The following is a 26,053-nucleotide window of genomic DNA, read 5'->3' as shown; positions in this document are numbered from 1 at the left end:
GCAGAGGTTGAATGACAGTTCTGGTTTTTCTTTTGCATTCAGGATATCTAGGCACAGGTGGACAATCATCTTTTCCATTCATCCACCTCACTATTACATATTCAGGGTGGTGAGTAGCAGGCTGGGTATACCATGGCTCTACTCATAGAGCTTTACAGTATTTGAGATAGATTACTGAGCTTTCAAAAATGGGGGTTCCGGTGACAGCAACAAGCACTGACTAAACCAGACTTAAATCTTTCTCCTTGCACTATGGTGACTGTGTTTTTAAGGAAAAAAGTAATTTTTCATTAGAACCCATTTGGTTAGACTAGAAAAGCATTACTTAAATGAGCTGTAGCTCCCTCTTATGGTAAAATCTGAGCTGTTCCACTGCTATGTGAAATTGCTATCCCCAAGGCAGCAGCTTCCCATACAGCTTAGGAGGAGTCGCTGCTTTCATTAAAATTCAACAGTTCTGTGGATTTCTCACAGCATTCTGCTGCAGAAACTGTCAGCCTCTGGCCTGGACAGGCGCACACTCTCCTGGGTTGAAAACTGGTTGGATGGCCGGGCCCAGAGAGTGGTGGTCAATGGAGTTAACTCCAGCTGGAGGCCAGTCACAAGTGGAGTTCCTCAGGGCTCAGTACTGGGTCCAGCTCTGTTCAATGTCTTTATCAATGACCTGGATGAAGGCATCGAGTGCACCCTCAGCAAGTTTGCAGATGACACTAAGCTGGGAGGAAGTGTCGATCTGCTGGAGGGTAGGGAGGCTCTGCAAAGGGATCTGAACAGGCTGGACTGCTGGGCCGAGACCAATGGCATGAGGTTTAACCAGGCCAAATGCCGGGTCCTGCACTTGGGGCACAACAACCCTATGCAGCGCTACAGACTGGGGGAAGAATGGCTGGAGAGCTGCACGGAAGAGAAGGACCTGGGGGTGCTGGTTGACAGCCGACTGAATATGAGCCACCAGTGTGCCCAGGTGGCCAAGAAGGCCAATGGCATCTTGGCTTGTATCAGAAATGGGGTCACCAGCAGGTCCAGGGAGGTGATTCTCCCTCTGTACTCGGCACTGGTGAGACCGCACCTTGAATACTGTGTTCAGTTCTGGGCCCCTCACCACAAGAAGGATGTTGAGGCTCTGGAGCGTGTCCAGAGAAGAGCAACAAAGCTGGTGAGAGGGCTGGAGAACAAGTCTTACAAGGAGCGGCTGAGAGAGCTGGGGTTGTTTAGCCGGGAGAAGAGGAGGCTGAGGGGAAGACCTTATTACTCTCTACAACTACCTGAAAGGAGGTTGTGGAGAGGAGGGAGGTGGCCTCTTCTCCCAAGTGACAGAGGACAGGACAAGAGGGAATGGCCTGAAGCTCCATCAGGGGAGGTTCAGGTTGGATATCAGAAAAAAATTCTTCACAGTAAGAGTCATTGGGTACTGGAACAGGCTGCCCAGGGAGGTGGTCGAGTCACCTTCCCTGGAGGTGTTTAAGGAACGGGTGGATGAAGTGCTGAGGGACATGGTTTAGGGAGTGTTAGGAATGGTTGGATTCGATGATCCAATGGGTCCTTTCCAACCTTGTGATTCTGTGATTCTGTGATTAAATGACAACACTAAAGGCTTTGGCTGCTTGCTATTTCTGGCAGTGCCGAGCTTTTTTGTTTATTCATTGCTATCAACAGTACCTGTGTTACCATTGTTTTAAGACATTTTGCATAGTATTAGTCTTGGCACCTTCTATTCCCTTTTATCAAGTCTCACATTAGCTATTTTTGACTCCCAGTGGTGTTTCAGTTTCTTGCAGGTTACAAATGGGACCCATACCACAATCCTGATTTTCTTCTGATCATTACTAATGAACTCAACTACTGTGGTGTTGAAAAATGCTTGTCATAGTCCTTCCAGTATGACAAGATGGCTCATTTATCACAAAAGATAATTTCCCAGGTTGAGGATAAGCCATAGTAATACTACATTTGCAGATGGTAATCTACTTCAAATAGAATTATAATAACATTTTGTAAAAAATTTCTGTGGCTGGAGTAGTTTTAATGCAATCCCAAATACAAATACAGGCTGGGCAGAGAGCAGACTGAGAGCAGTCATGAGAAGGATTTGGGGGCACTAGTGGCTGAAAAGCCAACAACGTGTTCTTCGCAGCTGAGAAAGCCAACAGCATCCTGAGCTTCATCAAAAGAAATATGACCAGCAGGTTGAGGGAGGTGGCCCACTACACTGCTCTGGTAAGAGCCAATGTGGAGTAATGTGTCCAGCTCTACAGTCCTCAGCACAGGAAGGACATGGACCTGTTGGAGCAGATCCGGAGCAGGGCCACAGAGGTGATCAGAAAGATGGAAAACCTCTCCTGTGAGGACAGGCTGAGAGAACTGGGGTTGTTCAGCCTGGAGAAGAGAAGGCTTTGGGGATCCTTATTGCAGCCTTTCAAAATTTAAGGGGGGCCTACAAGAATGATGAGGACAACCTTTTTACTAGGACCTGATGCAGTAGGACAAGGGTTAATAGACTCAAACTACAAGAGGGTAGATTCAGACTGGCTATAACGAAGACACTTGTTACAATGAGGGTGGTGGAACACTGGAACAGGTTGCCCAGAGAGATGATAGAAGCCACGTCATCCCTGGAAACATTCAAGGTCAGGCTGGAAGGGGCTCTGAGCAACCTGATCTTGTCAACCATGCCCCCTGCTCATTGCAGAGAAGGACTAGATGGCCTTTAAAGGGCCCTTCCAACCCAAACCACTCTATGATTATATGTCTAGCACCATTAGAGATGATGCTCAAGAAAAATATGTGATGTTAAATACAAATACCTAATTTCTATCTGTGCAACTTCCCTGAAAGCTGTAATAATTACAAGCCAGAGGCATATAAAGAAGATAATTTAGCTTTATGAATCCCTTGTTCCGACCTCATTTATGCCTCTATCTCATGCAATTGACCAAGTATCAATTTTTCCTTTAACTGATCATCCATATAGGTACTTCAACATATACCTTTATGAACGAGTAAAGCAGGGGAAAAAAGTGATTAGCAGGAAAAGGGAAGAGTCCAGAATCCCTGAGGTTAAAAGGCTTTCAGTACGTGTGTGTCTCTGTATGTTGATACTATGGAGATCCTTAATAATTGCTTTGTAAAAGATTGACCTTGTGACAACAATTAGACTCTCAAGGATCTTGTAATACCCCAAGGTTAATGGTCCTGACTTGTTTCTCAAAATCTTTCCTATCTCCCCACCCTCATTAGGGATGGATTTTACAAACATTCTTTGAGTGGTACATGGTTCATTAAGCCTTTTTTCATTAATCTGCTCCAAATTGGTCTTGATATGATCCTTGCTTTCCACTGCAGTTGGCTTATGAGATGAATTATCCCTGACATTTGCTCCTTTTAGCAGGATCTTAGCGATATGGTACCATAGATCAAGTGGTTTATAGCGTTAAAACTCATGCACTGCTTGGGCTTAAAAATCACAGAACTGCCTGATACCATTGTTTCCGTGAGACGTTTTTTCATTTGAACTGAGTCTTAAACAATTGTGACGTACAAAATTTAATAATTCTGATTATATCACTAATTCAATTGAAAAAATGTGGGTTTGTGTATGAAAATTCCAGTTTTGGTTTGCTTACATTGAACAGTAAATGATTTAATTTGGTCTCTAGGAAACTTTAAAACCTAAACATAAGCAAGTCTTATGTGTAATTATTCCACCTGGTTGAAGATACTTATTTTAAATCCTCTGTCTGAATTACTTTAAAATAATTAAAAATAAATCACAGCCTGAAGGTTGTTACTTATAAAGATGTACTACCGTTAGTTTGAATTTATTAGTTTGAAGGAAGCTTTCTGATAGCTATGATCTTACAAGCTGCTGCTTTTAAATTGTATTGCTTTCAGTACAGAAAGTAAGGCTATTATATTTTCAGTGCCAGTAACTGAAAGTAATTCCTTGGTAATGAATGCACCATTTGCTGTAATTCATAGCACAGCACTGGTAAACAGCAGGAAGGTTATGTTTTCAGTAACACTTGCTCCTCCTTAGCAAAACATTTTCCTCTAGTGGGAACACTTCCCTGTAGTGGGAAATGTTTTTCCCCCAAATACAAGCCTAAGTTCTTGTTTCTGACTTGCTTGGTATAAGCATTCTTTTGTTTCATTGCCTACATTACAACTTTTCCATCTGTTTGATCAGTTGTTACAATCTCCCAGCTATAAATTCTGTTAGTAGCAAGCAGCCAATGTTATTGCTACATAACAGGCTAGAATACATGTTAAACCGGCCAGATACTGCCAGCACTACCAAGATGCTGCCCCAGTGCTCTTGGGAAGCAACTTCCTCCTCTTTGACTTATTTTACAACAAGTAGTAAATTGAAGCCCAGTTTTCAAAGTAATGATTATAGGAAAGACATTCCATTCCAAATAGGATTTTTTTTTAATTGTAAGCTGCATGAATTTGAAGTACCATTTGACAAATTTGCATTTATTAATAAAGGTGGTCCAATGTACTACGACTATCTTGCGTCTATCACAGGCCTTGTTCCGATTAAAGAACAGATGCAATTACAGTACCTACTAAAAAGATTAAAAGGGATAGATTTGATACAGAGCTCTCAACAGAATCCGTAGGAATCTAGTCTTGCCACTCACCCATCAGAGCAGAGAAGTATTGCCAGGAAATCAACAAAATTTCAACATTTACATCCAACAGTGGTCAGTCAAAAAGAACCAGTTCTTCTCCATGGCAATGCCTGACTGCATGCCTTGCACGAACTGAGCTACAAAACTCTACCTCACCCAGCTCACTCAACCAACCTCTCTCCCATCGATTACCCCATTTTCAAGCATCTTGACAACCTCCTGCAAGAGAAAGTTTACGACAGTCAAGCTGCAGCTCAAAACACCTTTGAAGAATTCATCAGTTCCAGGACGCCAGAATTCTGTGCTACTAGAATAAATAGACTTGTTTCTTGTTGGCAAAAATGCATAGACTAATTATTCTTATTTAAACTAATGAATTTTATTCTAAGCTGAGATATACCACTTTAAGACTGTTGACAAAAGTAATTATTTTTGCATCAACCTAATATTAAGCATGCTTTGGTAAATAATACTTCATCGTTTATTTGCTAACAAATGAGAACCAATTTTTCTTCCAGCCATCAACAGCATCTTTTGGGTAAAAACAGCACATAATCTGAGTTACTATTAAAAAACCTTTTTAGCAAAACATAAGACAATCGTGCTTCTGGAATTAATTCCATTTGTGTGCAGCAAGAGAACTGTTTGCAAGCATCCAAATTTCAGCAATTCAGCTTGGAAAAGAGACTGGCGTGACTTACGTAAGCATCTCTGAAATGTTAGGCTCTGCTTTCCCCCACGAAAGCAGTGCTGCTTATGTATCTTCCCACCAACAATTACCTGTGTTTCTTAGGGCGCTTGTGGCTGCCCTTGAGACCCCAGCAGAGCCAGAGATGCTGTATGAGAAGGGGCCAGGGACACAAACAGCATATGCCTTTTCCTGAAAGAGTACTTACGGAAAGGACTCTGGAGAAGGACTCCTCCACTGCCGATTGCCATCTTCTTCGCTCACACTGCATGTTCTATATAAGCAGGGAACCAAATAAAACTTCATTGGTGCCTAAATATACAAGTGAAAATTCTTTGCAGATGTTTTATCATAACATTACCTTTTTCCCCTTTTTCTCAACTCTTTTTTTCTTGTTTAGATTTACTGGACAAGTTTATTTGAATATGCAAGGCATCCAAGTGATGCCCATAGGACAAGGAAAAATTTTGTGGCTTTTCTTCCAAACATGCATCTCAAACTGCACTTCCTGAGGAATTTTTCAGAAGTCAGCACTACAGCAAACAGAGTATCAAGTAAAAAAAGTTCCCACTTCCCACACACTTTGACTTTCATAGCACACTGACTAAAGGCTTAACATAATAAATTAAATAAATTCAGAATGTATGTACTCCGTTACAGATCAAGATGGATTTATCTTAAGCATTCAATTTTCATGAATAATGTATACTTTTCACCTGGCGAGACAGCTGCTTACTCTCTGCTGCCCAGATAGAACTATGGGGCTTATATGAGAGCCTGGGATTTCCAAGGACCATGAATACTCCAGATGCTGCAGGATTCACAGAAACAAAGGGAACAATAAGGGGAATACAAAAAAAGAATAGAGAAGTTAACTTACACAGTAATTGTGACGTAATAAAGGGGCAGAGTTATTAGAGGTCAGAGCTGCAGATGTGAAATAAGGTGTTAAAAAAGTAGTTATTGGGCAATGGTGCAGTAGGATCAACCCACTCCCCTCTACTTATCAGTATTACTGAGAATAAGGTATCAGATAGAGAAAAGGCACACAAACAAAATGTAGGATTCTTAATGTTCCATTATAAATAAACCAACTATGGCACAATGTTTGCTTTATAGATTATATAAAACATTTATTAGGAAGTAAAGTGCTCAGTTTTACAGATCAATACATTCTTGATCATTGTAGAAGACTTGCATAATTAACAGCTTCCTAATAAGACCAAACACTGTACTTTATACTACTATGCAAAAAAAACATATGTTTGTAATAACTGGCAAATGATATTATAATCTAAAGTTGAAAAATGAAATCACAAAAACATTCATAACATTGGCCAAGTAGCTACGCACTCACTGCAAAGCCCACTCTTGACACACAGGGTACCCCGTGAAAACTTAATGCACTTCAAGATGAAGTTTGTTATTAAGTACTGACACGTTACAGAAATACCTCAATAGTACAGCTACGAATGCAAGCATTTTTCTTTTCATAATAAACATACACTGTAAATAAAAGATTAGATGTGTGACTGAATTTGTATTTTGAAACACACATTTTTACAGGAAATCTACTTAAAACCTTACTGATAGTTTAGTTTTGCTTTCTTCCCCCCCAGGAAGGCCCTGCCTCACCTTTTTACAGGAAATCTACTTAAAACCTTACTGATAGTTTAGTTTTGCTTTCTTCCCCCCAGGAAGGCCCTGCCTCACACAGATAATCACTACATTGCTCCTGCAACCTCACCAATCCCTGCTCCCATAAATCTCAGTAGTACCATGCCGCATGCTCTGTAACCTTCTAGCTGGACAACTCATGTCGTTTGTCCTTTGGCCTAAGTCGCTGATTTTAAGCACGTGACTATTTAAACACTAAGTTAGCATTTAGGTAATTCTTAACCCTAGAAGTCCAACATCAATCCTATGTTACACATATGTAGTCAGCATGCCTCAAATATATAAATCACATCACATACCAACACAGCACACATTTCAGATATGAATATAAGACAAGGCAATGTATATTTAAACTGCTTTGTACTGCATTTTCTACTTTTCTTGCACAGCAGCTGCCATGTACAGAGATAGTGGGGTTTAGAGGGTTAGTTAGTTGGATGTGTTGGCTTTTTTTAAGTCAGAAATGCCAGTTTAACACAGGAAAGCTTTCCTCCGGAAGGTTTATAAGACCAAAAACCCTTCCAATAAAGGCAAGAAAGAGCTTAGTCTGAGTGTCTCCGGTTTCACACAAATGCCCTAATCATCTCGCTGTGCACTGTTTTGGGAAGCTGACAGGGTCTCTTGCAGAAGTGTGTAAGTTTCTTCCCAGTATAGGACAAAATTACTCCCAGAAAGAAAAAATACTTCACAAGACTCTCAACCTATTCTCCCATGTTGTTCCATTCTCAAGCCAAAGCAACTAAGAAATTCCAATCTCCACAATGAATTTTCTCCTGCTTCACCTAACATTAAGTTTCTGTGCATATGGTTTCTCAAACTTAAAAGTTAGGGAAAGGTGTGAAGTCTATTTAGTTTTAGCAGGCTTTCTGGTTAGAGGGATGGCATTCCGAGTCCTTGTAAATCCAGGCAATACAGTTTTAAGAACATATGCAATACGTAGCTTTGCCTAAGCTGTACTACCAGAAGAATGAGGTGATACTGTCTGGCAAAAACTGCTTTTGGAAGCAAAAAGCACCAATGTAACAACCGTGCTACTTTTACTTTGGTAAGAAGGCATTTTTTTTTCTCTCTGTATATCCTTCTAATAGCTAAGGTGTTTCATTATGTAGCTTTCAATTTTCCTTTACACCGCCAGCTTTAAGTCTTTAAATACAGGACAGCTGCCATCTTCAGGGAAAAAAAAACTACAATTAACAACTTTGCCCCTAAACCAGAAGGCCACATATGGAAGCATGTTGCTAGGCAAACCTACAATATTTTCTATAGGAAACTAATGTAATTTCAGCATTGCATCTCCTTTCAAAAACAAGTTTCTATGACACTGAAAGCAGAGGAAATGGAATACTAAAAAACAGTGATTATTATAAAACTGTTACATGTAAATAGAAGCTACATTTTCAAGACACCATTAGAACTTGACAGAGAACGAGATTGGGTTTTCCCAGCTGTCAGCAACTTCTCTGCCCCCTTCCCTGTCACATCCCAGGAAGAGTTAGTTAAGTGTTTTTTTCAATTCTGTGTGCTTTTAAGTAATATATTTTCTAAAAAGTAACCATGCTACCCTAAAAACCTGTGGAATGTTTATCTCGGGAACACCTGGATCATGAAAACAGCATTAAAAAACAGGCACTGTCTAACAAAGCTGAAAATTATGTTAGTTGGGTGGGAAGAAGCAGTTCTCAAATATTACTTTTGAAATGCCAGTGAAAACCGAAAACATGCCATGCATACATTTTCTATTGTGGAATAATGTGATTTACAGTTATACAAACTAAGTGCACTTTCTCCTTTTTAAAGAAATACAGTATTTCTTTAACGCAGGAAAAAATGAACACTTTTAATTAAAATGTTCGTACACCAAGAGTAACTCAGAAAAATAGGTTGAAACTCAAAGTAAAAAAGAAAAAAGTGCTAATTTATCTCTTTGAAAAGTGTCATCTGTTTTAAAGATTAAGACAATAAACTGATGCCACCTTCTTTTAAAAATTGTTTTTAAAGCATTTACAAATCGTACTTTCCAACAGAAAGCAGAAAACTGATAGCCCTTTATTTGAGTGTTCTAGATATAGCACATTATTCTGTCTGAGGCTCGCTGCCCTCAGTGTACATGCTTGGAAACAGAATTCTGTCCAAGTAGATTTTGTAACACCTGGCTTCCATTCCATCTCCTCCATTTTCATTTCCAAGGCTGACAGTCTCGCTGATGGTAAATGGAACCTGGCACATGGCTTACATAGGCTTCAAAATGCCTAATGAATAAAATAATTACTTTTATCAATCAGTGAAACTAGTCCTTAGTAGTCCAATCAGGATGATCACCTTATGCTGTGAAACTGGAGTAGTGCATTTCCTTGCTTAATACTGACCTGAAACATTTAGAATCACCTACAGAGTTAATTCTACACATGGACGTTATTCCCTGCATTTCCTCCTCCCCCATCAATACCATCTGACTGGGAGGAAGATGGCCGAGAGTTCCTCGAACGAGGCTGGCCGTTCAGTCCAAGCGGTGTTCCCAGACGATGGCTCATTTGGGATGCCGTGTCATCCGATTCCCACCGCTCCAACTCTTCTCGCACAAGCCGCTCCATTTGTTCCCTGTGGACTTCATTATCACGACCCAGTCTTTCATCCTAAACAAATTAAAAAACACAAGCTGGAAGCATAGCTTCCAAACTGCAGCCTAAGCACAGACCTACACAAGCACAGGATATACTTACACCAATCAAGTATTTCCACAGGCTAGTGGAGAAACACAGCTACTGCAGTAAATTGTTTTCTTTCTAGTAATCTAATGCCCAGGCCATCACCCTCACTTATGAAAGCACTATTTGTATTAGTTTCCAATATATAAATCCACCTCCAGAAGTGTAACATACTAATGAGAACACACACATAAGGAAGCCCCATCTCAAGAATCAAGCAGAATTATTGTCTGGAACAACAGTAACAGCCAGGAACACCATATCTGTGACAGGGCAGCTGCAAGTCTGACCTGGGTAGCCCACCGAGACAGTCCATCTCACCCACCCTTTAACAGTGCTGTTCTGGCTGTTCTTGACCCATCAAGGAAGCTGACAGGTTTTAACATCCACGTAAATAATGCATTTGTTTCACTGGCCACTCCCAAAGGGCCCTCAAGAAAGAGGTGAGAAAGGAGGCAACAGAAGCTGGATAACCCTGGTTACAGAAGTGACCCACTTCCACCTGCCATACATAATCCCATAAGCAACATCGTAGAAGCAGAGCAGAATGCACAGGTCTACTAGGTTGGATCCCCCAGACTCTAACAGGCTAATCCACAAAAAGGTTTGCATTAAACCAAACAGACACCAAAAGATCGAAGAGCTGCATCAGCAACTACCAAATACTACTTCTGTCCAGTTTAGGAATTTAAATGGTGCTCTGTAGCCACAGCGTGACACAGGCAAGATGGGATGATATTTCAGAAATTTGCATCATGTCTCTCCAGTAACACAAAATTGAAATCATACGGTCACTGCCAAAGCGCCGACCCATTTTTACCACCACTCACTCAACCCTCCCAAGCCAGCCAAGCAGTGGGAAGAAGCAGCACTAACAGTAAGTATGCCACACAAGTTGTGACCAAACGGGAGACAGTAGGCATTTTTTACCTCTGTGACTCCATCCAACAGCCTTCCCAACACATCTCTCCTTTTCAGTTTGGCTCTCTCCATCGCTTCAAGCTTCACAATAACAGCATCAATCTTGGAGACAATACTGCCAATAGAATGCTCCATGCGATCGACCCGCCTCATGAGTCTGAGGGCAACAAGTGTGAGCTTCAGCGACTCTGACATTTCCAAGTCAGTATTGTTCTAGTAAGTCAATACACAGAGAGTGGATAAGGATGAGACAGCATTTTAATTCAAGCATGTATCTGACTTTCCACAGAGTCCTACTGTCGAGGAAGGGAGGCGGTACACAAGAGTAAGAAAGTAACACGGGTAAAGCAGGCAGGAAAAAAAGTACACATTACACTCCCTTTTCCCTGCTCTTAGGGCATGGTCCTCAAAATTTGTTGGTTCTAATTACTCAAATTAGTCATTCAGCTAGCACTGCTATTATTAATTAATCCGGAGGTCTATCATTTTAGACAAAATACACAAATACAAGTAACTTAATCCTATTAAAATCAACAGCTAAAGTTCTCACTAAACCTACAACCTCCTTAAGGTTTCACAACTAGAAAAAAACAGAAAAGTCTTCTAGTATTATTGTAGCGTGACCATTTTCTCTGTCTTTTCAACAACCAGGTTTTAAGGACAGGGGAATCTGGAGTTTTTTTAGGTTTCGTTTGGTTTTTGCTCACTGATTCCCATGAACCTCTCTAAAGGACTTCCAATTCATGTATTGCCTGAAAGCTTCTAAAAAGAGTGACACAAGCACCTTGGAAACATAACATTGACTTTTATTAATAATTTCGTAAATATTCAGAGTTATAAGAGAGACTACTGAAAGAAAAAACCCATAAGGAAAAAAAAATGCCACTATGCAGATTCACTCCCCTCAAAAGGATAAACTCACACTTGGAATTCTTCGTAGGAAACCCCACTAGAGCTGCTGCCCCTCCTCCTGGAACTGTGTCCACTGTCTTCATCCTCATCCTCCTCGGAGTCATCCAAGCTCCGAGGAAAGCTTCGGCTGCTTAGAGGGCGTGGCAATGAGCTCCTGTCCAGGTCCAGATCCTCCTTTGTGAAAACACAAGCCACAGACAGTGATGTAGAGACTTAGACCTGTACATGGGGAATGGGGGTGTCAAAGCCAAACACCTCCTGCCCTCCACCAGCTCCCCCTTGGCTTTTTACAGTTCTGCTCAGACAGCCAGGGATGACAGTAAATATAAAGGAAACAAGAGGATTCCTCTGGGGCAGTAAACCAGCAGATTGCACTGGTGACACACCACTCCTAATGCTGAGCTCACCCGCTCTTTCTCCAGGTCATCTCTCATCTGCTGATGTTCATGCTCTGTCAATTCCTGGTCCCCATCCTGGTCATATTTGGTAAATATTGCTTCAATCTCTGCATCCGTGTGTCCCTTCCTGAAAAGGTAGTAAAACAGTTCCATAACTTTCTAGTTTCCAGATGCTGAAGGAACTTCAAATATTAGAAATATACTTCACTACAAACTTTCATGCCCAAGCCAAAGACATGACTGAACCTAGTGTTGCACATAAATTCACAACACTGATAGTAACAAAAAGCTCAGCTCTCACACTTCATTAGTCAATACGAAAAATCTCCCCCAGACTGCACCCTGCTACTTCACAGCCATTCCTTTTATACCTCTTTGATTTGTTCCCTTTTCCTTGGACTCCTGCCTGTTCACAAACTGCTGCAGTGGCTCAAATAGAAATATTACTGTTTCTCCAGAGGCCTTAGATCTCTGCTTTCTTAGATGCTTTCTCCCTTACAACACAGCAACTCAAGAAAGTTGGGGCCCAGAGTGCCAAATCCTTCCTCTAGTGTGGGACGCTGTCCCACTGCAGCAACATCAGCCACAGTGCAGACTTTAAGAGCCAGAGCTCAGCACACCTACTCAGATAAGACTTCTTTTCCAGCTCAAATTGACCATTCTCTTCTCTCTTCTTCTCAGTCTCATGCCACAGTTCAAATTCCCCTTTGTGCGACACTTGTGGATCCACACGAAAAGATTGTTTGTCTGTTTCTTTACATAACTCCCCCATGAAACACAGGAAAAGCACGTTTTGTTACCCACTAACTAAAAGGAAAGTACTCTGCTGAGTTGTCTTTATTCACATTAGCATAGTCTTGCCACATCACAGCAGCGAGAGAAACTTGCATCAAAGATTTAACATCACGTAACTCTGGAGATACTATTCAAGATAAGAAGTAACAGCTACCTTACCCTTTTAGATCTTGTCGGAGTTCATCAAAATTTAGTTTTCCCCCACTTTGTCTCAGACTTTCTGAAATATCATCAACAGTAGTTTTCTTCAATTTAAGTTTGATCATGGCTTTATTGTAACCCTAGTAGAAAGAGTGAAATTTTGTGTTTAACTTGCCATGAAATGTCAGCAATAGATTTCTAATAATTTTGTTTATTAGAAAAATCAGCAAGTGTACACAACCACTGTGTTTCAAAAGCCCTGCAAGAATCTGTCTTTTCCCCTACTTTATCCATCTTTTATTTCAGTATTTAAACAGACAAATACCTTTGCAGTTAGAGGTAAGGCTTTCATCATTCAGTTTGCACTACAGGTCAATAGGAATGGAGTATTTTGTTCCAGTAAGACATATTTGACTGTTAAATGACAGTTTTAAATAACGCTGACAAGCCAGGTTGTCATGGTTTAGTGCCTACCAGCAACAAAGACTCATGCAGCCACTTGCTCACTCATCCCACCCCGGTGGGATGGGGAAGAGAACTGGAAACAAAGAACATAAAACTCATGGGTTGGGATAAAAACAGTTTAACAGGACAACAAAGGAGAAGAAAAACAATAGCTACAATAACAATAAAAGGATATACAAAGTGAATGAAACATGCATGCACTCTGGTACAGATGCAGTGCTGTACTGTAGAAAGAAATGTCTAAAAGCATATGCTGCATGACCAGTAATTCAGTGTTTAAAACTTGGAAACTGGTTATTAAAATGCATTTAGACATTTCTGGCCACAGTACAGTACTGCACATGTTTTTTCTAAACTGGGATACAGATCAAGCTTTTAACTCTGTTCAACAGTCTTACTGGCAGTCACCTCTGGGAGTTTCCAACACATTATTCCAGACTCGCCTCCATTTTATTGCCTGGAACAAAATAATTGTGAGTTCTACGAGCAAACTGTACAGCATTTTAGTTGCATCAGTTCAACATTTCTCTACATAGAATCACTAGGCTGGAAAAGACCTCTTAGATCACAGAGTCCAAATGTTCCTATCTGCCACTAAACCATGTCCCTGAGCACTTCATCTACCCATCTTTTAAATACCTCCAGGAATGGGGACTCAACCACCTCCCTGGGCAGCCTCCGTCAGTGCCCGATGACCATTTCTGTGAAAAATTATTTCCTGATATCTAGTCTGAACTTCCCCTGGTACAGCTTGAAGCCATTCCCCCTTGTCCTATCACCTGACACTTCGGCGAAGAGGCCAGCACCCACCTCTCTACAACGTCCTTTCGGGTAGTTGTAGAGAACAATAAGGTCTCCCCTCAGCCTTCTCTTCTCAAGGCTGAACAACCCCAGCTCTCTCAGCCACTCCTCATAAGAGTTGTTCTCCAGCCCCTTCACCAGCTTTGTAGCTTTTCTCTGGACATGCTCCAGAGCCTCAACATTCTTTCTTATAGTGAGGGGCCCAGAACTGAACACAGTATCTGAGGTGTGGTCTCACCAGTGCTGAGTACAAGGGCAGAATCAGCTCTCTGAACCTGCTGGCCATACCATTTCTGATACAAGCCAAGATGCCACTGGCCTTCTTGGCCACACTGTTGGCTCATGTTCAGTCGTCTGTCAATCAACACCCCCAAGTCCTTCTCCTCCAGGCCGCTTTCTAGCTATTCTTCCCCTAGTCTGTAGCACTGCATAGGGTTGTTGTGCCCCAAGTGCAGGACCTGGCATTTGGCCTTGTTAACCTCATACCATCGGTCTCAGTCCAGCGGTCCAACCTGTTCAGATCCCTTTGCAGAGCCCTCCTACCCTCAAGCAGATCACTTCTTCCCAGCTTAGTGTCATCTGCAAACTTGCTAAAGGTACACTCAATGCCTTCATCCAGGTCATTGATAAAGATATTGAACAGGACTGGATCCAGCACTGAGCCCTGGGAGACACCACTTATGACCAGCCTCCAGCTGAAGTTAACTCCGTTTACCACCACTCTCTGGGCCCAGCCATCCAAACAGTTTTCCACCCAGGAGCGGGTGTGCCTGTCCAGGCCAGAGGCAGACACTTTCTGAAACACAATGCTGTGAGAAACAGTGTCAAAGGCTTTACTTAAGTCCAAGAAGACTACATCCACAGCCCTTCCCTCATCCAGTAAGGGGGTCACCTTTGTCATAGAAGGTGATCAGGTTAGTGTGGCAGGACTTGCTTTTCATGAACCCGTGTTGACTGGGCCTGATCACCTGGTTCTCTCGCGTGTGCTTCATGATAGCACTCAAGATCACCTGTTCCGTGACCTTACCCAGCACTGAGGTCAGACCGACAGGCCTGTAGTTTCCTAGAATGAAACGAGCTATCTTCCCATCCTTATCTTGACCCAGAAGATTTTCAATCACATTTTCTCCCCTTCTTGCTGAGGAGGGGGAGTGAGGGGGCAGCAGTGTGTATGTCTGGTGGCTAGCCCACATCAGCCCACCATGACAGACCACCAGGGTTCAGGGAGAGTCTTCTATCTCCCTAACACTGCTTGTGGTGTGAAGCAACACGGAAGACCCAGCTCCACATCAGTTCTATGTCATCTCAAGGTCTGGGCCCACAGGACCCAAACTTCCTATCTGAATGAGAAAGACCAAGATGGACGTCTGCAAGGCCTACAGTAAGACCCAGTGCCAGACACCGCACCTAACCTTTGCTCTCTGTATCTAATCAACTCTTCCCCCTCTGCCCTGTTTTTTCATTTATAGAGGCCTGATCACCCAGTTCTCTCGCATGTGCTGTATGATGGCACTCAAGATCATCTGTTCCACGACTTTCCCCAGCACTGAGCTCAGACTGACAGGCCTGTAGTTTCCTGGATCGTTCCTCCGATCCTTCTTTTAAATGGGTATAACATCAGCCAGCCTCCAGTCAAGTGGAACTTCCCCAGTCAGCCAGGACTGCTGGTAGATCATAGAAAGGAGTTTGGCAAGCACATCTGCCAGCTCCCTCAATACCCTCAGGTGGATCCCATCTGGCCCCACAGGCTTCTGAATGTCTAATTGGCCAAGCAAGTCTCTAACCACCTCCTCTTGGATCGGAGGAAGCTTTGTTCTGCTCCTCTAGCTCGTGAGGATGTACACACAGGGAACAACTTTCCTTACTATTAAAGACCAAAGCAAAGAAGGCATTAAGTAGCTCAGCCTTGTCCTCATCCTTTGTCACAGTTGTTCCCTTTGCATCCAATAAAGACTGGATATTCTCCCTGGTCCTCCTTTTACTGTTGATGTATTTGTAGAAAGATTTTTTATTATCTTTCACAGAATTGGTCTGAGTTCTAGTTGGGCTTTAGCCCTCCTAATTTTTTCTCTGCATGATCTCACTTCATCCCCGTAGTCCTCCTGAGGTGCCTGCCCCTTCTTCCAAAGCTCATAGACTTTCCTCTTTTTTTTTTTTTTTTTTGATAACATTTTGGATATCTCTGCTCAACCAAGCTGTTTTTTAACCCCGCCAGCTCATTTTCTGGCACATGGGAACAGCTTGCTCTTGTGCTGCCAGGATTTCCTTCTTGAAGAGCACCCAGCCCTCTTGGGCTCCCTTGCCCTTAAGGACTTTTGACTTGCCCAGTTGAAGGACACAGGGTATTTCCCACATCCACGAGCTGTCAACTCGCACCCAGGCCTCTTTCAGCTTGCACAGTCTAATCCTATGTCACATTCGGCAGGGTGATTACTAGATGCAAACTCTCAGATGACTAAAATATGTTGTTACTGAAAGTTTTCATTCAATTTACACTTAGCTCAGATTCATTTATTTTAACTAAGATATCTGTATTCTCATCAGCTGCCGACACCTGATTTATAAGATTTACATAGCATTTTATGATGTAATTTCAGATGTGAGGAATGAGATTGCAGGCAAACAAAATATTACTTTTACCTTTTTGATAAGGTCAGACAGTTCCATTTCCACCTTCTGTTGTGCCATATCTGATTTGACTTCAGAGTATGTATCATTGATAATGGCCAGAAACATGTTCTGTTCATGAGAAAAATAAAAAAGCCCACTTAAAAATTTCAAAAGTTCAAACCCTACTACTTCCACAACCTTCATGTGCAGACCTCCACATGAATTTTTCAAAAGGAGTCAGGATAAAACTGTGAGTTGTTTAAAAAGCACTAACATCAAGAGTTTGAGATATTGAAGTATGATGCACTGCAGTAGAACAATTTTTAATCAAGACTATTGGTTGTGTTAATAACTGGGTAGTTACTTTCCAGAGAGAGTTCAAGTCTACACACAGTGGCAGCAATAAACCATGTTCTACCAACAAGGCCAAACTTATTCAGATAACAATTGTGAATTAATCTAGGCAATACAGCTGGCAACAAACTGCCTGATGACTCAAGTTAACTATTCATCTTGCAACAACCACCACAAACATAGGGTCCTTATCTAGTTACAGACTTAGTTGATATTTCAGACTAAAGATAGAACAAAAAAAAGCTTAAAATCAGATGCTTGGCAACTATGCCACCAACTCTGAAAGCGTTCAGTCACTTGTCCAAACAAAAGAGAAAAAAAAAGTTCTCATTAACCCTGTGCCAAACATATTATTTACTTGAGCCGTGCTGTGATTGCTGAAAGGGTCCTTCCGAGCATGGAGTAAACATGACTGAATTGCAAGTTGGACATTCAAGTCCAGAAAGAATTACTCAGCTCACTGGCATGCTACTCTCATGCAAAGGCAGTGTTAACCCCTATTTCCTCATGGTCTTAAAAAATGCTTTAAGAGAACAATCTCCCAGTGTTTTATCTATATGCATTCTTGCCCCAAAACAGACAAATAACAGATAACTTGGCAATTGTTTATCTTGCTTTCAGCTGCCTAACATTAAGAGTCGGTGCTTTTTGCCCACCATCCTTAACTTAGTTTCCAGGTCTCAGACTAGTCTCAAGGAGCTTACAGCAACATTTCACTCCAGCCACATTATAAGATACACAGATATCAATAAGCACAAACTATAGTTAGTGTTTTGAATAACTTGCTGTGTCTTCATACTCCAGTGTTTCTCTGCTATCCCTTAGAAAAAACATACTTCTTTCCCTTGCTAGACACTGGCCTCTGCTCCTCTGGATTTTATGAGGCGCTTCAAAGGAAGTACCAAATTGGTTTCATGTGCTTCTTCGGACAGCGTGACACACATTTTTCCAACTGACTACTGGTCCATCCCACTGAGTACATAAGATTCTCTGCTTCTTTACTAGTGAAGAGTCAAGATGAAGTCTTCTCTCACCTCCCACAAATAATATTTGACTGTCATTTCTCCTCATCTCAAAGAATAATAAAAAGCCTCATTAAGCACCAGTGTCATTAAAATAAACTCTAAAAGTCACAATGCTACAGGACCACTGTATCACTTTAAGGTTAATAAAATCCTGCTTTAATGCTTGCCACCTGATCAGATCCACAAAAGACACAATTTTTGAAACAGTTTGAGGATTTCTTGCTCACATAACAGCTTCTGTCTGGTGGTATCATCAGAAACAAGATTACCTATATACTAATGCTAGTACCAATCTAACAGAAGACTACATCCAGACAGAAGACTACATCCAGACAGAAGACTACATCCAGACAGAAGACACTGGGGCTCTTTCCTTATATCGACATAAAAAAATTAATTTACTTGGTCTCCTAGGTTTCTGAGAGAGAGATCTCCCCCCTCTACTTTTTGTTTACAAATTATGAGCAAGCCTGTAATATGATTTCAATACCTGTATTTACAGAGTATACAAACAATGAGTACTCACTCACAATATACTCACTGAATTTACCTGGCAGACAACCATGACTACATACTGTCTCTCAAATAAGTTGAGCTTCCTATAATACTGTTTGTCAGAAAGGAAGTATACAAGTAATCTGCACTAGGTAGCTGAGAAAGACAGGCCCAACTCTGCCCTGCACAAGGCAAAGAGGGTAGAGAGAGGCCTTTGCAGGTAAACCTGCACATCCGAAAGCTGAAGAATTAGGCTTTTCTAGCAGACAAGATGTGTGTTGCATGGATGAAGCAGGCTGTTGCAAAAGTAGTCTGCCACTCATGAGAGCACTTTACAAACTAAGAGTCTGTATAGAACATTACAGCTACTTTTCACCAAAAGGTACGGGCTTGCTGTGTATGCCAGTTAAGCATAATTCAGATTTTATAAATAAAAATTTTTTTACAAAAACAATAATAATAAACCAATTTTTAAAAGCACACAATGTGGAGCACTATACAGGAAAAAGAATAATCGTACAATGTAAATCTATTTTAAATAACATAAAAAAGAAGGAGTGCAGTCACTGGCTAGGTAGCAGTCAGGGCCCTATGTGGACTACACACTCACCATTATCAAAAAAAAAGCCCCAAGCAGCAGTAGGAATCAAAGAACAAGAGATGAAAAAATGTCAATTTACTTAAAAGAAAAAAAAAGTGCCACCTACCCACCCCGCATAAACAAAGGTGTACATACCAAAAGAATGAAGAACATAAAGAACACAAGTGTGGTGAAATAAATTGGTCCCAAAATTCGATTAGCTTCTTCAACCTCTGTGAAGTTGAAGTCTCCCAAAATGATGCGGAACTGAGTAAATCTTAAAAAACAAAACAAATCCAGAAGTTGGAAAAAAACCCACTTTTGGAGCTGTGCAAGAATTCTCAACCTATTTTACACTAACAGCCTCACTGCTGGGCAGCAGAGAGGACAGCACTACTATAACACTATCAGGTACTGCAATGGTCAATTCCTCAAGCCCATCTCTAGGCATAACCAAACTTGTAGATGCCACTCACAGAACAGAACCAGGGTCTTTACTTTTGGCTTTTGGTCACAACTGACAATAGGGGCAAACAGGAAGCTGAGAAAACCAATAAATACCATTGTGAAGCTTTAAGACTCACTTCAGTCCCTCTCCTATACCTTCTGCCTCTCACACGCATATAGACCCAAACCCCTCCTTCTAAAGCTGTCTGTACAGTGCCAACGCTGAAGAGGATTGGCATTGCACAGCACCATCAACATATTTCAAGTTCCTCTGCTTCTCTACAAGAAACAACTCTGCCTCAATTTAAGGAGACAGGGGAAAATCAATAACTGAACAAGCTTGTAACTACTTCAGTTTGAATCGCGTTATGTTGTACCAAATCAATAAAGGAAAAACTGATTAACAACCTTAGATTTAGTATCTATGTCTTCTCCTGGATTCCAGCAATTACTTACAAATTTACTAGTTGGCTGTCTAAGACAGACCTCATTTGTGGGTCAATCAACCACAAACACACACACTATTGGGAACATAGCACGATTATGCATACAAAGTTTCAGTAAGCATTACAAACGTAAGTAAGCACAGAATCATTCACTGCTGACGACAAAGCTATTGCTTTTTCTAGGAATGTGACTGGCCAACTGTTACAAAAAATCATGTCTCTTTCGCCAACCAAAATTGCCATTTTTTGCTCACTGATTTAACTGTAGTTATTTTTAACCTCAGAATAAAGACACTTCTTAAACTAAAAATGCTATTTTAAAACGCATTTGCCACTGAGCTACATCAACAGTGCTATGTCTGTAGCTTATCTGTTTAGATGAATGTCACAGGATTTGTCTGGTCTCTGATGAGGCAACCAAATCCATTTACCAATGTACTGAGAAATTAGTTGCGTTTTTTATTCTTGTACTTACATGCAGCCCTGGAAAGTGCTGAAGTCATCAATTTGAGTGCCAAAGACAAGATAAGCCAACTGAGCATACGCTAAGAAAATAATAAAGCACATAATAGTGAAGCCAATGACATCTTTGACACAGCGAGACATGGTAGTGGACAGCTGACTCATGGTTCTGTTGAAATTAACAAATTTGAAAAGCTGTTAAAAGAGAAAAAAACAAGAACTGTAAAGAAAAGGAACATCACAAATTCTTAACACAACCGCTGTCCAGCCTTTTACACATGAAATGTCTTAACAAATTTGACAGGAGACACAGTCAGTTAATTTACACTTAGAAATAATTTCCTAAAAACACTGAGCTTTGAAACCTGAAGAAAAGTCTGTGAGAACACCAACTTTTGAGTTGGGTGTGGGGTTTTGTTTCTTTTTTCACTCCTCTATTTGGTACCCTGTTTTCAGAGCAGTGCTACCAAAATGCTTCCAAAATTTTATTTATTTATCTTTATCTTCATTGAAGATGTTAGCTATTAAGTAGTAAAATGGGAGAAAAGATGATGTGACAGCTCATCTTCCCTTTAGCAAGTGGCTGGAATAGAGACTTCTCAAGGACTCCTCCAACCTGCATTATTCTATTACTCTGCAGCTTACCATAAGGTCTTATAGTGAACCACTTTATTTCCTAAGTCATGATGCAAAAATTAGATGCAACTTTGTTTTGTAAAACAATGAAAGATTAGCTAATTTGCTTGATAACCTAAGTACCAGTTTGGAGTATCATAGTAGAAATTCACATACTGGCCTTAAGTTTTCCCCCATTAGAGAGTTTGTTAACTAATTGTTTCCCTGCAACTCTTTACAGAAACCAGGAAAATGAGTACAGATATAAAAAGAAGTATCACTAGAAAGGACACAGCAAAACAGAAAAATTAAATTTAATTAAAGCAACATACCTAGTTTTCAAATGAACTGAACTAGCTTTACCAACCCTTCTAATAATTCAGAATTTTTGAATAGATAAAATGGGCACAGTTAAACGAAGCTAGGAGAACACAGTACCCAGTAAGAATTACTGACTTATCAACTCAGGAACAATAAAAACATTTCTTTACTTATCTGCTGTGGCAAAGCACTAGAACTAACTACATCTAGACTTAAACAAGGGTTGACTAAACCTATGACAAAATTATAGCCTTGCTTTTAATCTGCAAGAAGTTACTCCTGTGCTCTGACTTTCCAGTACGACCAATTTTAGGAGAAACACAACCAAACCTCAAATAAATATATCACACAAAATTCAGATACTGCTTATGTTCTAATGTTAGGAAAATTGTGTGTCTCAGAGTTACCTTAATCCAGACAAAAAACACAGTAACTGCAGCAATGTTGTTGAATTGCACTTGCCAATATGCCAAAGGTTCAAAATTGGGAAACGAGTTCTGATCTTCCAGCAGCTTTTTCAGGAGCATATCAACAGTTGATGTCCTATAGATACTAATCCCTATAGCTGCCACAGAGAGCTGAGTACAAAAGAAACATACAAATACATGAAAGGTGATAAGGGTTTTAAAACAACTTGTTTCAGTCATTTATGTCAGATAAGGACATGAGGAACTTCATGTTATTTATAGCACTACCATAATGTGAGCTTTAAGTAAAAGCAAAAAACATTATTTTCAAGGTGTCCTGGCTACAGAGCTAAACTTCCAAAAGTAACAGCTAGGGACTGTACAGAACCTAGAATAAATCACAAGCTTCTCACAAGCTCCCTTGAGGGTTAACCATCACTGATCACTTTGGTGCTTTGGTTCCCGTTTCACCACCTATCACTCAGGAGAAGTTTAACAGCCCAGTGGCTGCTGTTTGAGACAGGAGCTGAACTAGAATTTCTGGACAGATCAGGAAATGCCTTTCTCAACAAAACCATTACAGTCCCATACTACAGGCAAATAGCCTGGGAGCAGGAGGATTTAGAAATCTTTTCCTTGCCACAGCTGAAGAACAAGACAACAATGAAGCCTAGTGGGCTCAGAAAAATGAAGCTGTCACAGAGAAGGACATAGAAGGAAAGAAAGTGACAACTCAAAAAGACAAAGGTGTAAAAGAGCAAACAGCAGAAAGACGGCAGCTGCCAATAATGTACTAGAGCTTCTCCAGAGTACACACTGACCAGTATGTCCCAGAGCAGGCAACAGCACAGAAGCTTCTGTTTTACTGTAGAGGTAAGGTTCTTGCCTTGACCTCTACAAACACGCTTTTTATCAGTGTAGTGATCACTTCACCACATACAGAAAGTTATAAAGTACATTATACAAATGTAAACATTCCTCAGACAAGGTACAAACATCGAATTTGACTTCTGTGTGAACTGAATTTTATGCTCATGCTTGAATACACTTCACTAACTGTAACAGAACAGCATCTTATTTCCCTCCTCTGTAAAGTACGACAAACAGCACACAGTTCACCTAAACATCCTCCTAAACAGTCCTTCAGATACAAAGCACTGTGAGGCAAGTATGACTTTTCCAGGTTACAGATACTAACTTAAACCTTTCATTCATCCAAGCCTGAAGATACAAAATGAGCGTGGGACTGGAACTGTTTCACACCGCTGGCTTTGTATGCTTTTGGTAAGCACAGCCTGATATAAATCCAGAGGGAAATTATTATGTAGCTTTAAATTTAAAGATCAGATTTTCTGCTACACTGAAATTACCAATGTGCAACACTGTCCACTTAACCAAGAAAGCAGCCCTGACAGCTGCTAGTACTCCACAGTTTAGAGACACTTCTTTAAACTTGGTATTAGCAGCTAAGTATTTTAATGCCACATTAAATCTCTTTGTGGTTCATTACAAACATATTCCAATCCCAGTCCCATTCCTGCCAATGCAAATCACTATTCTAAAGCAGATGATTTGCTTCCTGGAAAGCCACTGCAATAGTCTGTATCAGATATGTGGAAGAGAAATGAGTGCGAATTTGTTACCTTTCTTAATGGCTCTGCTTTATAGATAAAAACTGAAAAAGCACACCGGACAAGCACTTTAAACCTTTCACAAGGACACGATGGTATAAACCACCAAAGACAGAACAAGCAAGTTTGCAAAAATCACTGACATTACAACACAGACTAAATTTGTCATATGCAGACTGAACAGCCCTGTAGTTTGTAACTATTCTTACAAATGATAACCTTACTAGCATGAATGCTGATTAATTAACATGTCTCACAAAGTGCATTTTGGTAAGCAATTTTAGCTTTATTATAAAGATTACCTACCACAATGATAAAAATATCAAGGCAATTCCAGAGACTTCTGAAGTAGCGCAGCCTATGAATGTGAATTTCTAAGATCTCTTCCACCGTGTAATAAAGAACAAAAAGACAGAATACCATTTCACAGGCTGCCAAGAAAAAATCAAAAGTGGAGATGTAGTGAATCAACCTCACGGGCTGAAACTGCCAAGAGGTAACAAGGCCTCCAGTCGCTGGAAACTCAACTAACAACCTGCATTTAAAAAAGGTAAAGAAAAAAAAAATTACACTGTGTCAATAAAAAGCACTACTAAAAGATACACAGTTTTATTTACACAATTATTTATATTATGGAAACGGGCAAAGCCAATATATGGCTCAGAGAGCACCCTACATAGAACTGAAGGTGTAAACCTGAACACACTCAATTTTGACTAAAATACAAAGCATTTGAGAAACAATGAGAAAACAGAGAAAGATCTGTCTTCAGCTGCCATTAGTTTCAGGTTGTCTAACCTAAAGTCTGATTTTACATATCCACCTATTTACTTTAGTAAGCCAACCACTAGAGCAGTCACCTGCAAACTGCACCCAAACTGTTGCAGAATCAGGCATGTTCAGAAGATGCAGTTCAGATGATGCAGTCCACCCACCATGTGGAGTCCCACACTCCTCTGAGAGGGAGAGAGAGACATGCCATTTCAGTTGTCTGCTTCCTTGATACAAAATATGCATTTACTTATGTTCTCAAAACAAAGCAATCACAAGAAAACCTGGGGTCTACAACCTACACTGTGCAATTTGAACACCATCATGGTCTGTTCATACCTGACAACACAGAATAGGTTGATGTTTGCATTGTATACTGAGAAATCAATGAAAGCCGCTCTGGTCCCTCTGTCCAGCCAGAGGTTGTTCTTAAGGCTAGCAATCTGCACAGCTGTCACTTCTCTGGTCCTCGAGAGGTCTTGGTAATAACCAGCTCCACTGTATGTGGCAATCAAGCCCCAGTGGCTGCTCCCATTCAAATCCTTCTCACTGGTGTACGTCCAACTGGCTCAGAAGTGAAACAGCACATTAGTCTTTCCGCTTTCAACTTAAAATTAACAAAATAAAACACCAACAAAACCTAACCAAAAAATCCCCACACATATCAGTTATTCAAAAGAGCTTTAGAAACTTTTGATGCTTGTACCTCGAAGAAAGAGCTTACGATGTTCTTCTAACTAACACAACAAAATTAAGATAAAAAACATGGCTCACGAGTATCTTAACTGTGAAAAGAGAATGCATCAATCCACTCACAACAGAATTTGTCCTCAGGGAAACAATGAAAATTGGTGTTTACATAGTTACATTCTACCTTCACAATTCATCTCATACATTGTCTCTCAATAGAGACAGTGCTATTCCCATCTTTTAGCCAGGGAAGGCAACTCAGTGAAACCCACTGCAGTAATACAATCTGGAATTACATCATCAGTGCTCATGAGCTGCAGTGCTGCACTCGGACCACATGACGTCTCCCCAAGAGTTACCAACAGCACAGTGATAGCACCTAAACTCAAGTGGAGCAAGAGCACAGTCCTCTCCCAAGTTCAGTAAGGTTTCTCCATGAGCAGAACTGGCAGCTTCTCTGGATTTACCTAGCTTTAGACAGAACATACAGCAAATGCAGCGTTGTCTCTGCCAAGCAACTTCTTGTGTAATTTGGCATAAATCAAGTACTACGTACGCTGTTCCATTTCGGAGCCCAAAAGGAGCAGTATCTTCATTAGCTACAGAGTAGACATCATAGCAGTCTTTGATTTCATCCTTTAAATCTTCTGGTATTGAGCATGAACCATTTCTCACTTTCAGCTGCCGAATGCGTGGCACCCTAGGAGCAGGTTCTCATAATAAATGAAGCTTTTGTTTTCTGCCATGGTTTCTGTTGTGTAACCATATGTCCCAGTAAAGACCATCCAGCAAAGGGCCCTCTGCAAACTGAGGATGAAGAGAGGAATTTTAGTTACACGTTGCCAGCACTGGTTTTATAACTCTTTATTCTGTGGACATGTTAGAATTGCAGTTGATAATTTTTTGAACACTAAGGCAAGGGCCTTACTGCTACCTGTCCTCCAAAGACACAATCCAACTTTTCCCTCTCCTGCCACATTAGCATTACCTAGGTTCTAAATGTTCACATATTAAAGAACTGCTTTGTTCCATAGCTTTGACATTGTGCACAAAAAGATCTTT

General features: G+C 40.8%; 1 protein-coding gene across 1 annotated transcript in view; it reads right to left on the bottom strand.

Annotated features, from left to right (window-relative positions):
• Window positions 1-6,470: 6,470 nt before the first annotated feature.
• PKD2 (polycystin 2, transient receptor potential cation channel) overlaps window positions 6,471-26,053 on the bottom strand; it is a 29,945-nt gene continuing 10,362 nt past the window's right edge. The window contains 14 exon segments of the mRNA XM_054064622.1: window positions 6,471-9,632; window positions 10,635-10,782; window positions 11,548-11,711; window positions 11,945-12,062; window positions 12,890-13,011; window positions 16,778-16,876; window positions 19,358-19,478; window positions 20,570-20,751; window positions 21,900-22,070; window positions 23,837-24,065; window positions 24,641-24,865; window positions 25,548-25,689; window positions 25,692-25,743; window positions 25,745-25,798. Coding sequence (XP_053920597.1) covers window positions 9,399-9,632; window positions 10,635-10,782; window positions 11,548-11,711; window positions 11,945-12,062; window positions 12,890-13,011; window positions 16,778-16,876; window positions 19,358-19,478; window positions 20,570-20,751; window positions 21,900-22,070; window positions 23,837-24,065; window positions 24,641-24,865; window positions 25,548-25,689; window positions 25,692-25,743; window positions 25,745-25,798 — 2,061 coding nt within the window. The 3' untranslated portion in view covers window positions 6,471-9,398.

Source organism: Cuculus canorus, chromosome 4 (genome assembly GCF_017976375.1).
Source record: "Cuculus canorus isolate bCucCan1 chromosome 4, bCucCan1.pri, whole genome shotgun sequence".
Taxonomy (NCBI): domain Eukaryota; kingdom Metazoa; phylum Chordata; class Aves; order Cuculiformes; family Cuculidae; genus Cuculus; species Cuculus canorus.
The sequence above is the reverse complement of the archived record's forward strand: the minus strand, read 5'-3'. Positions and strand labels throughout refer to the sequence as shown.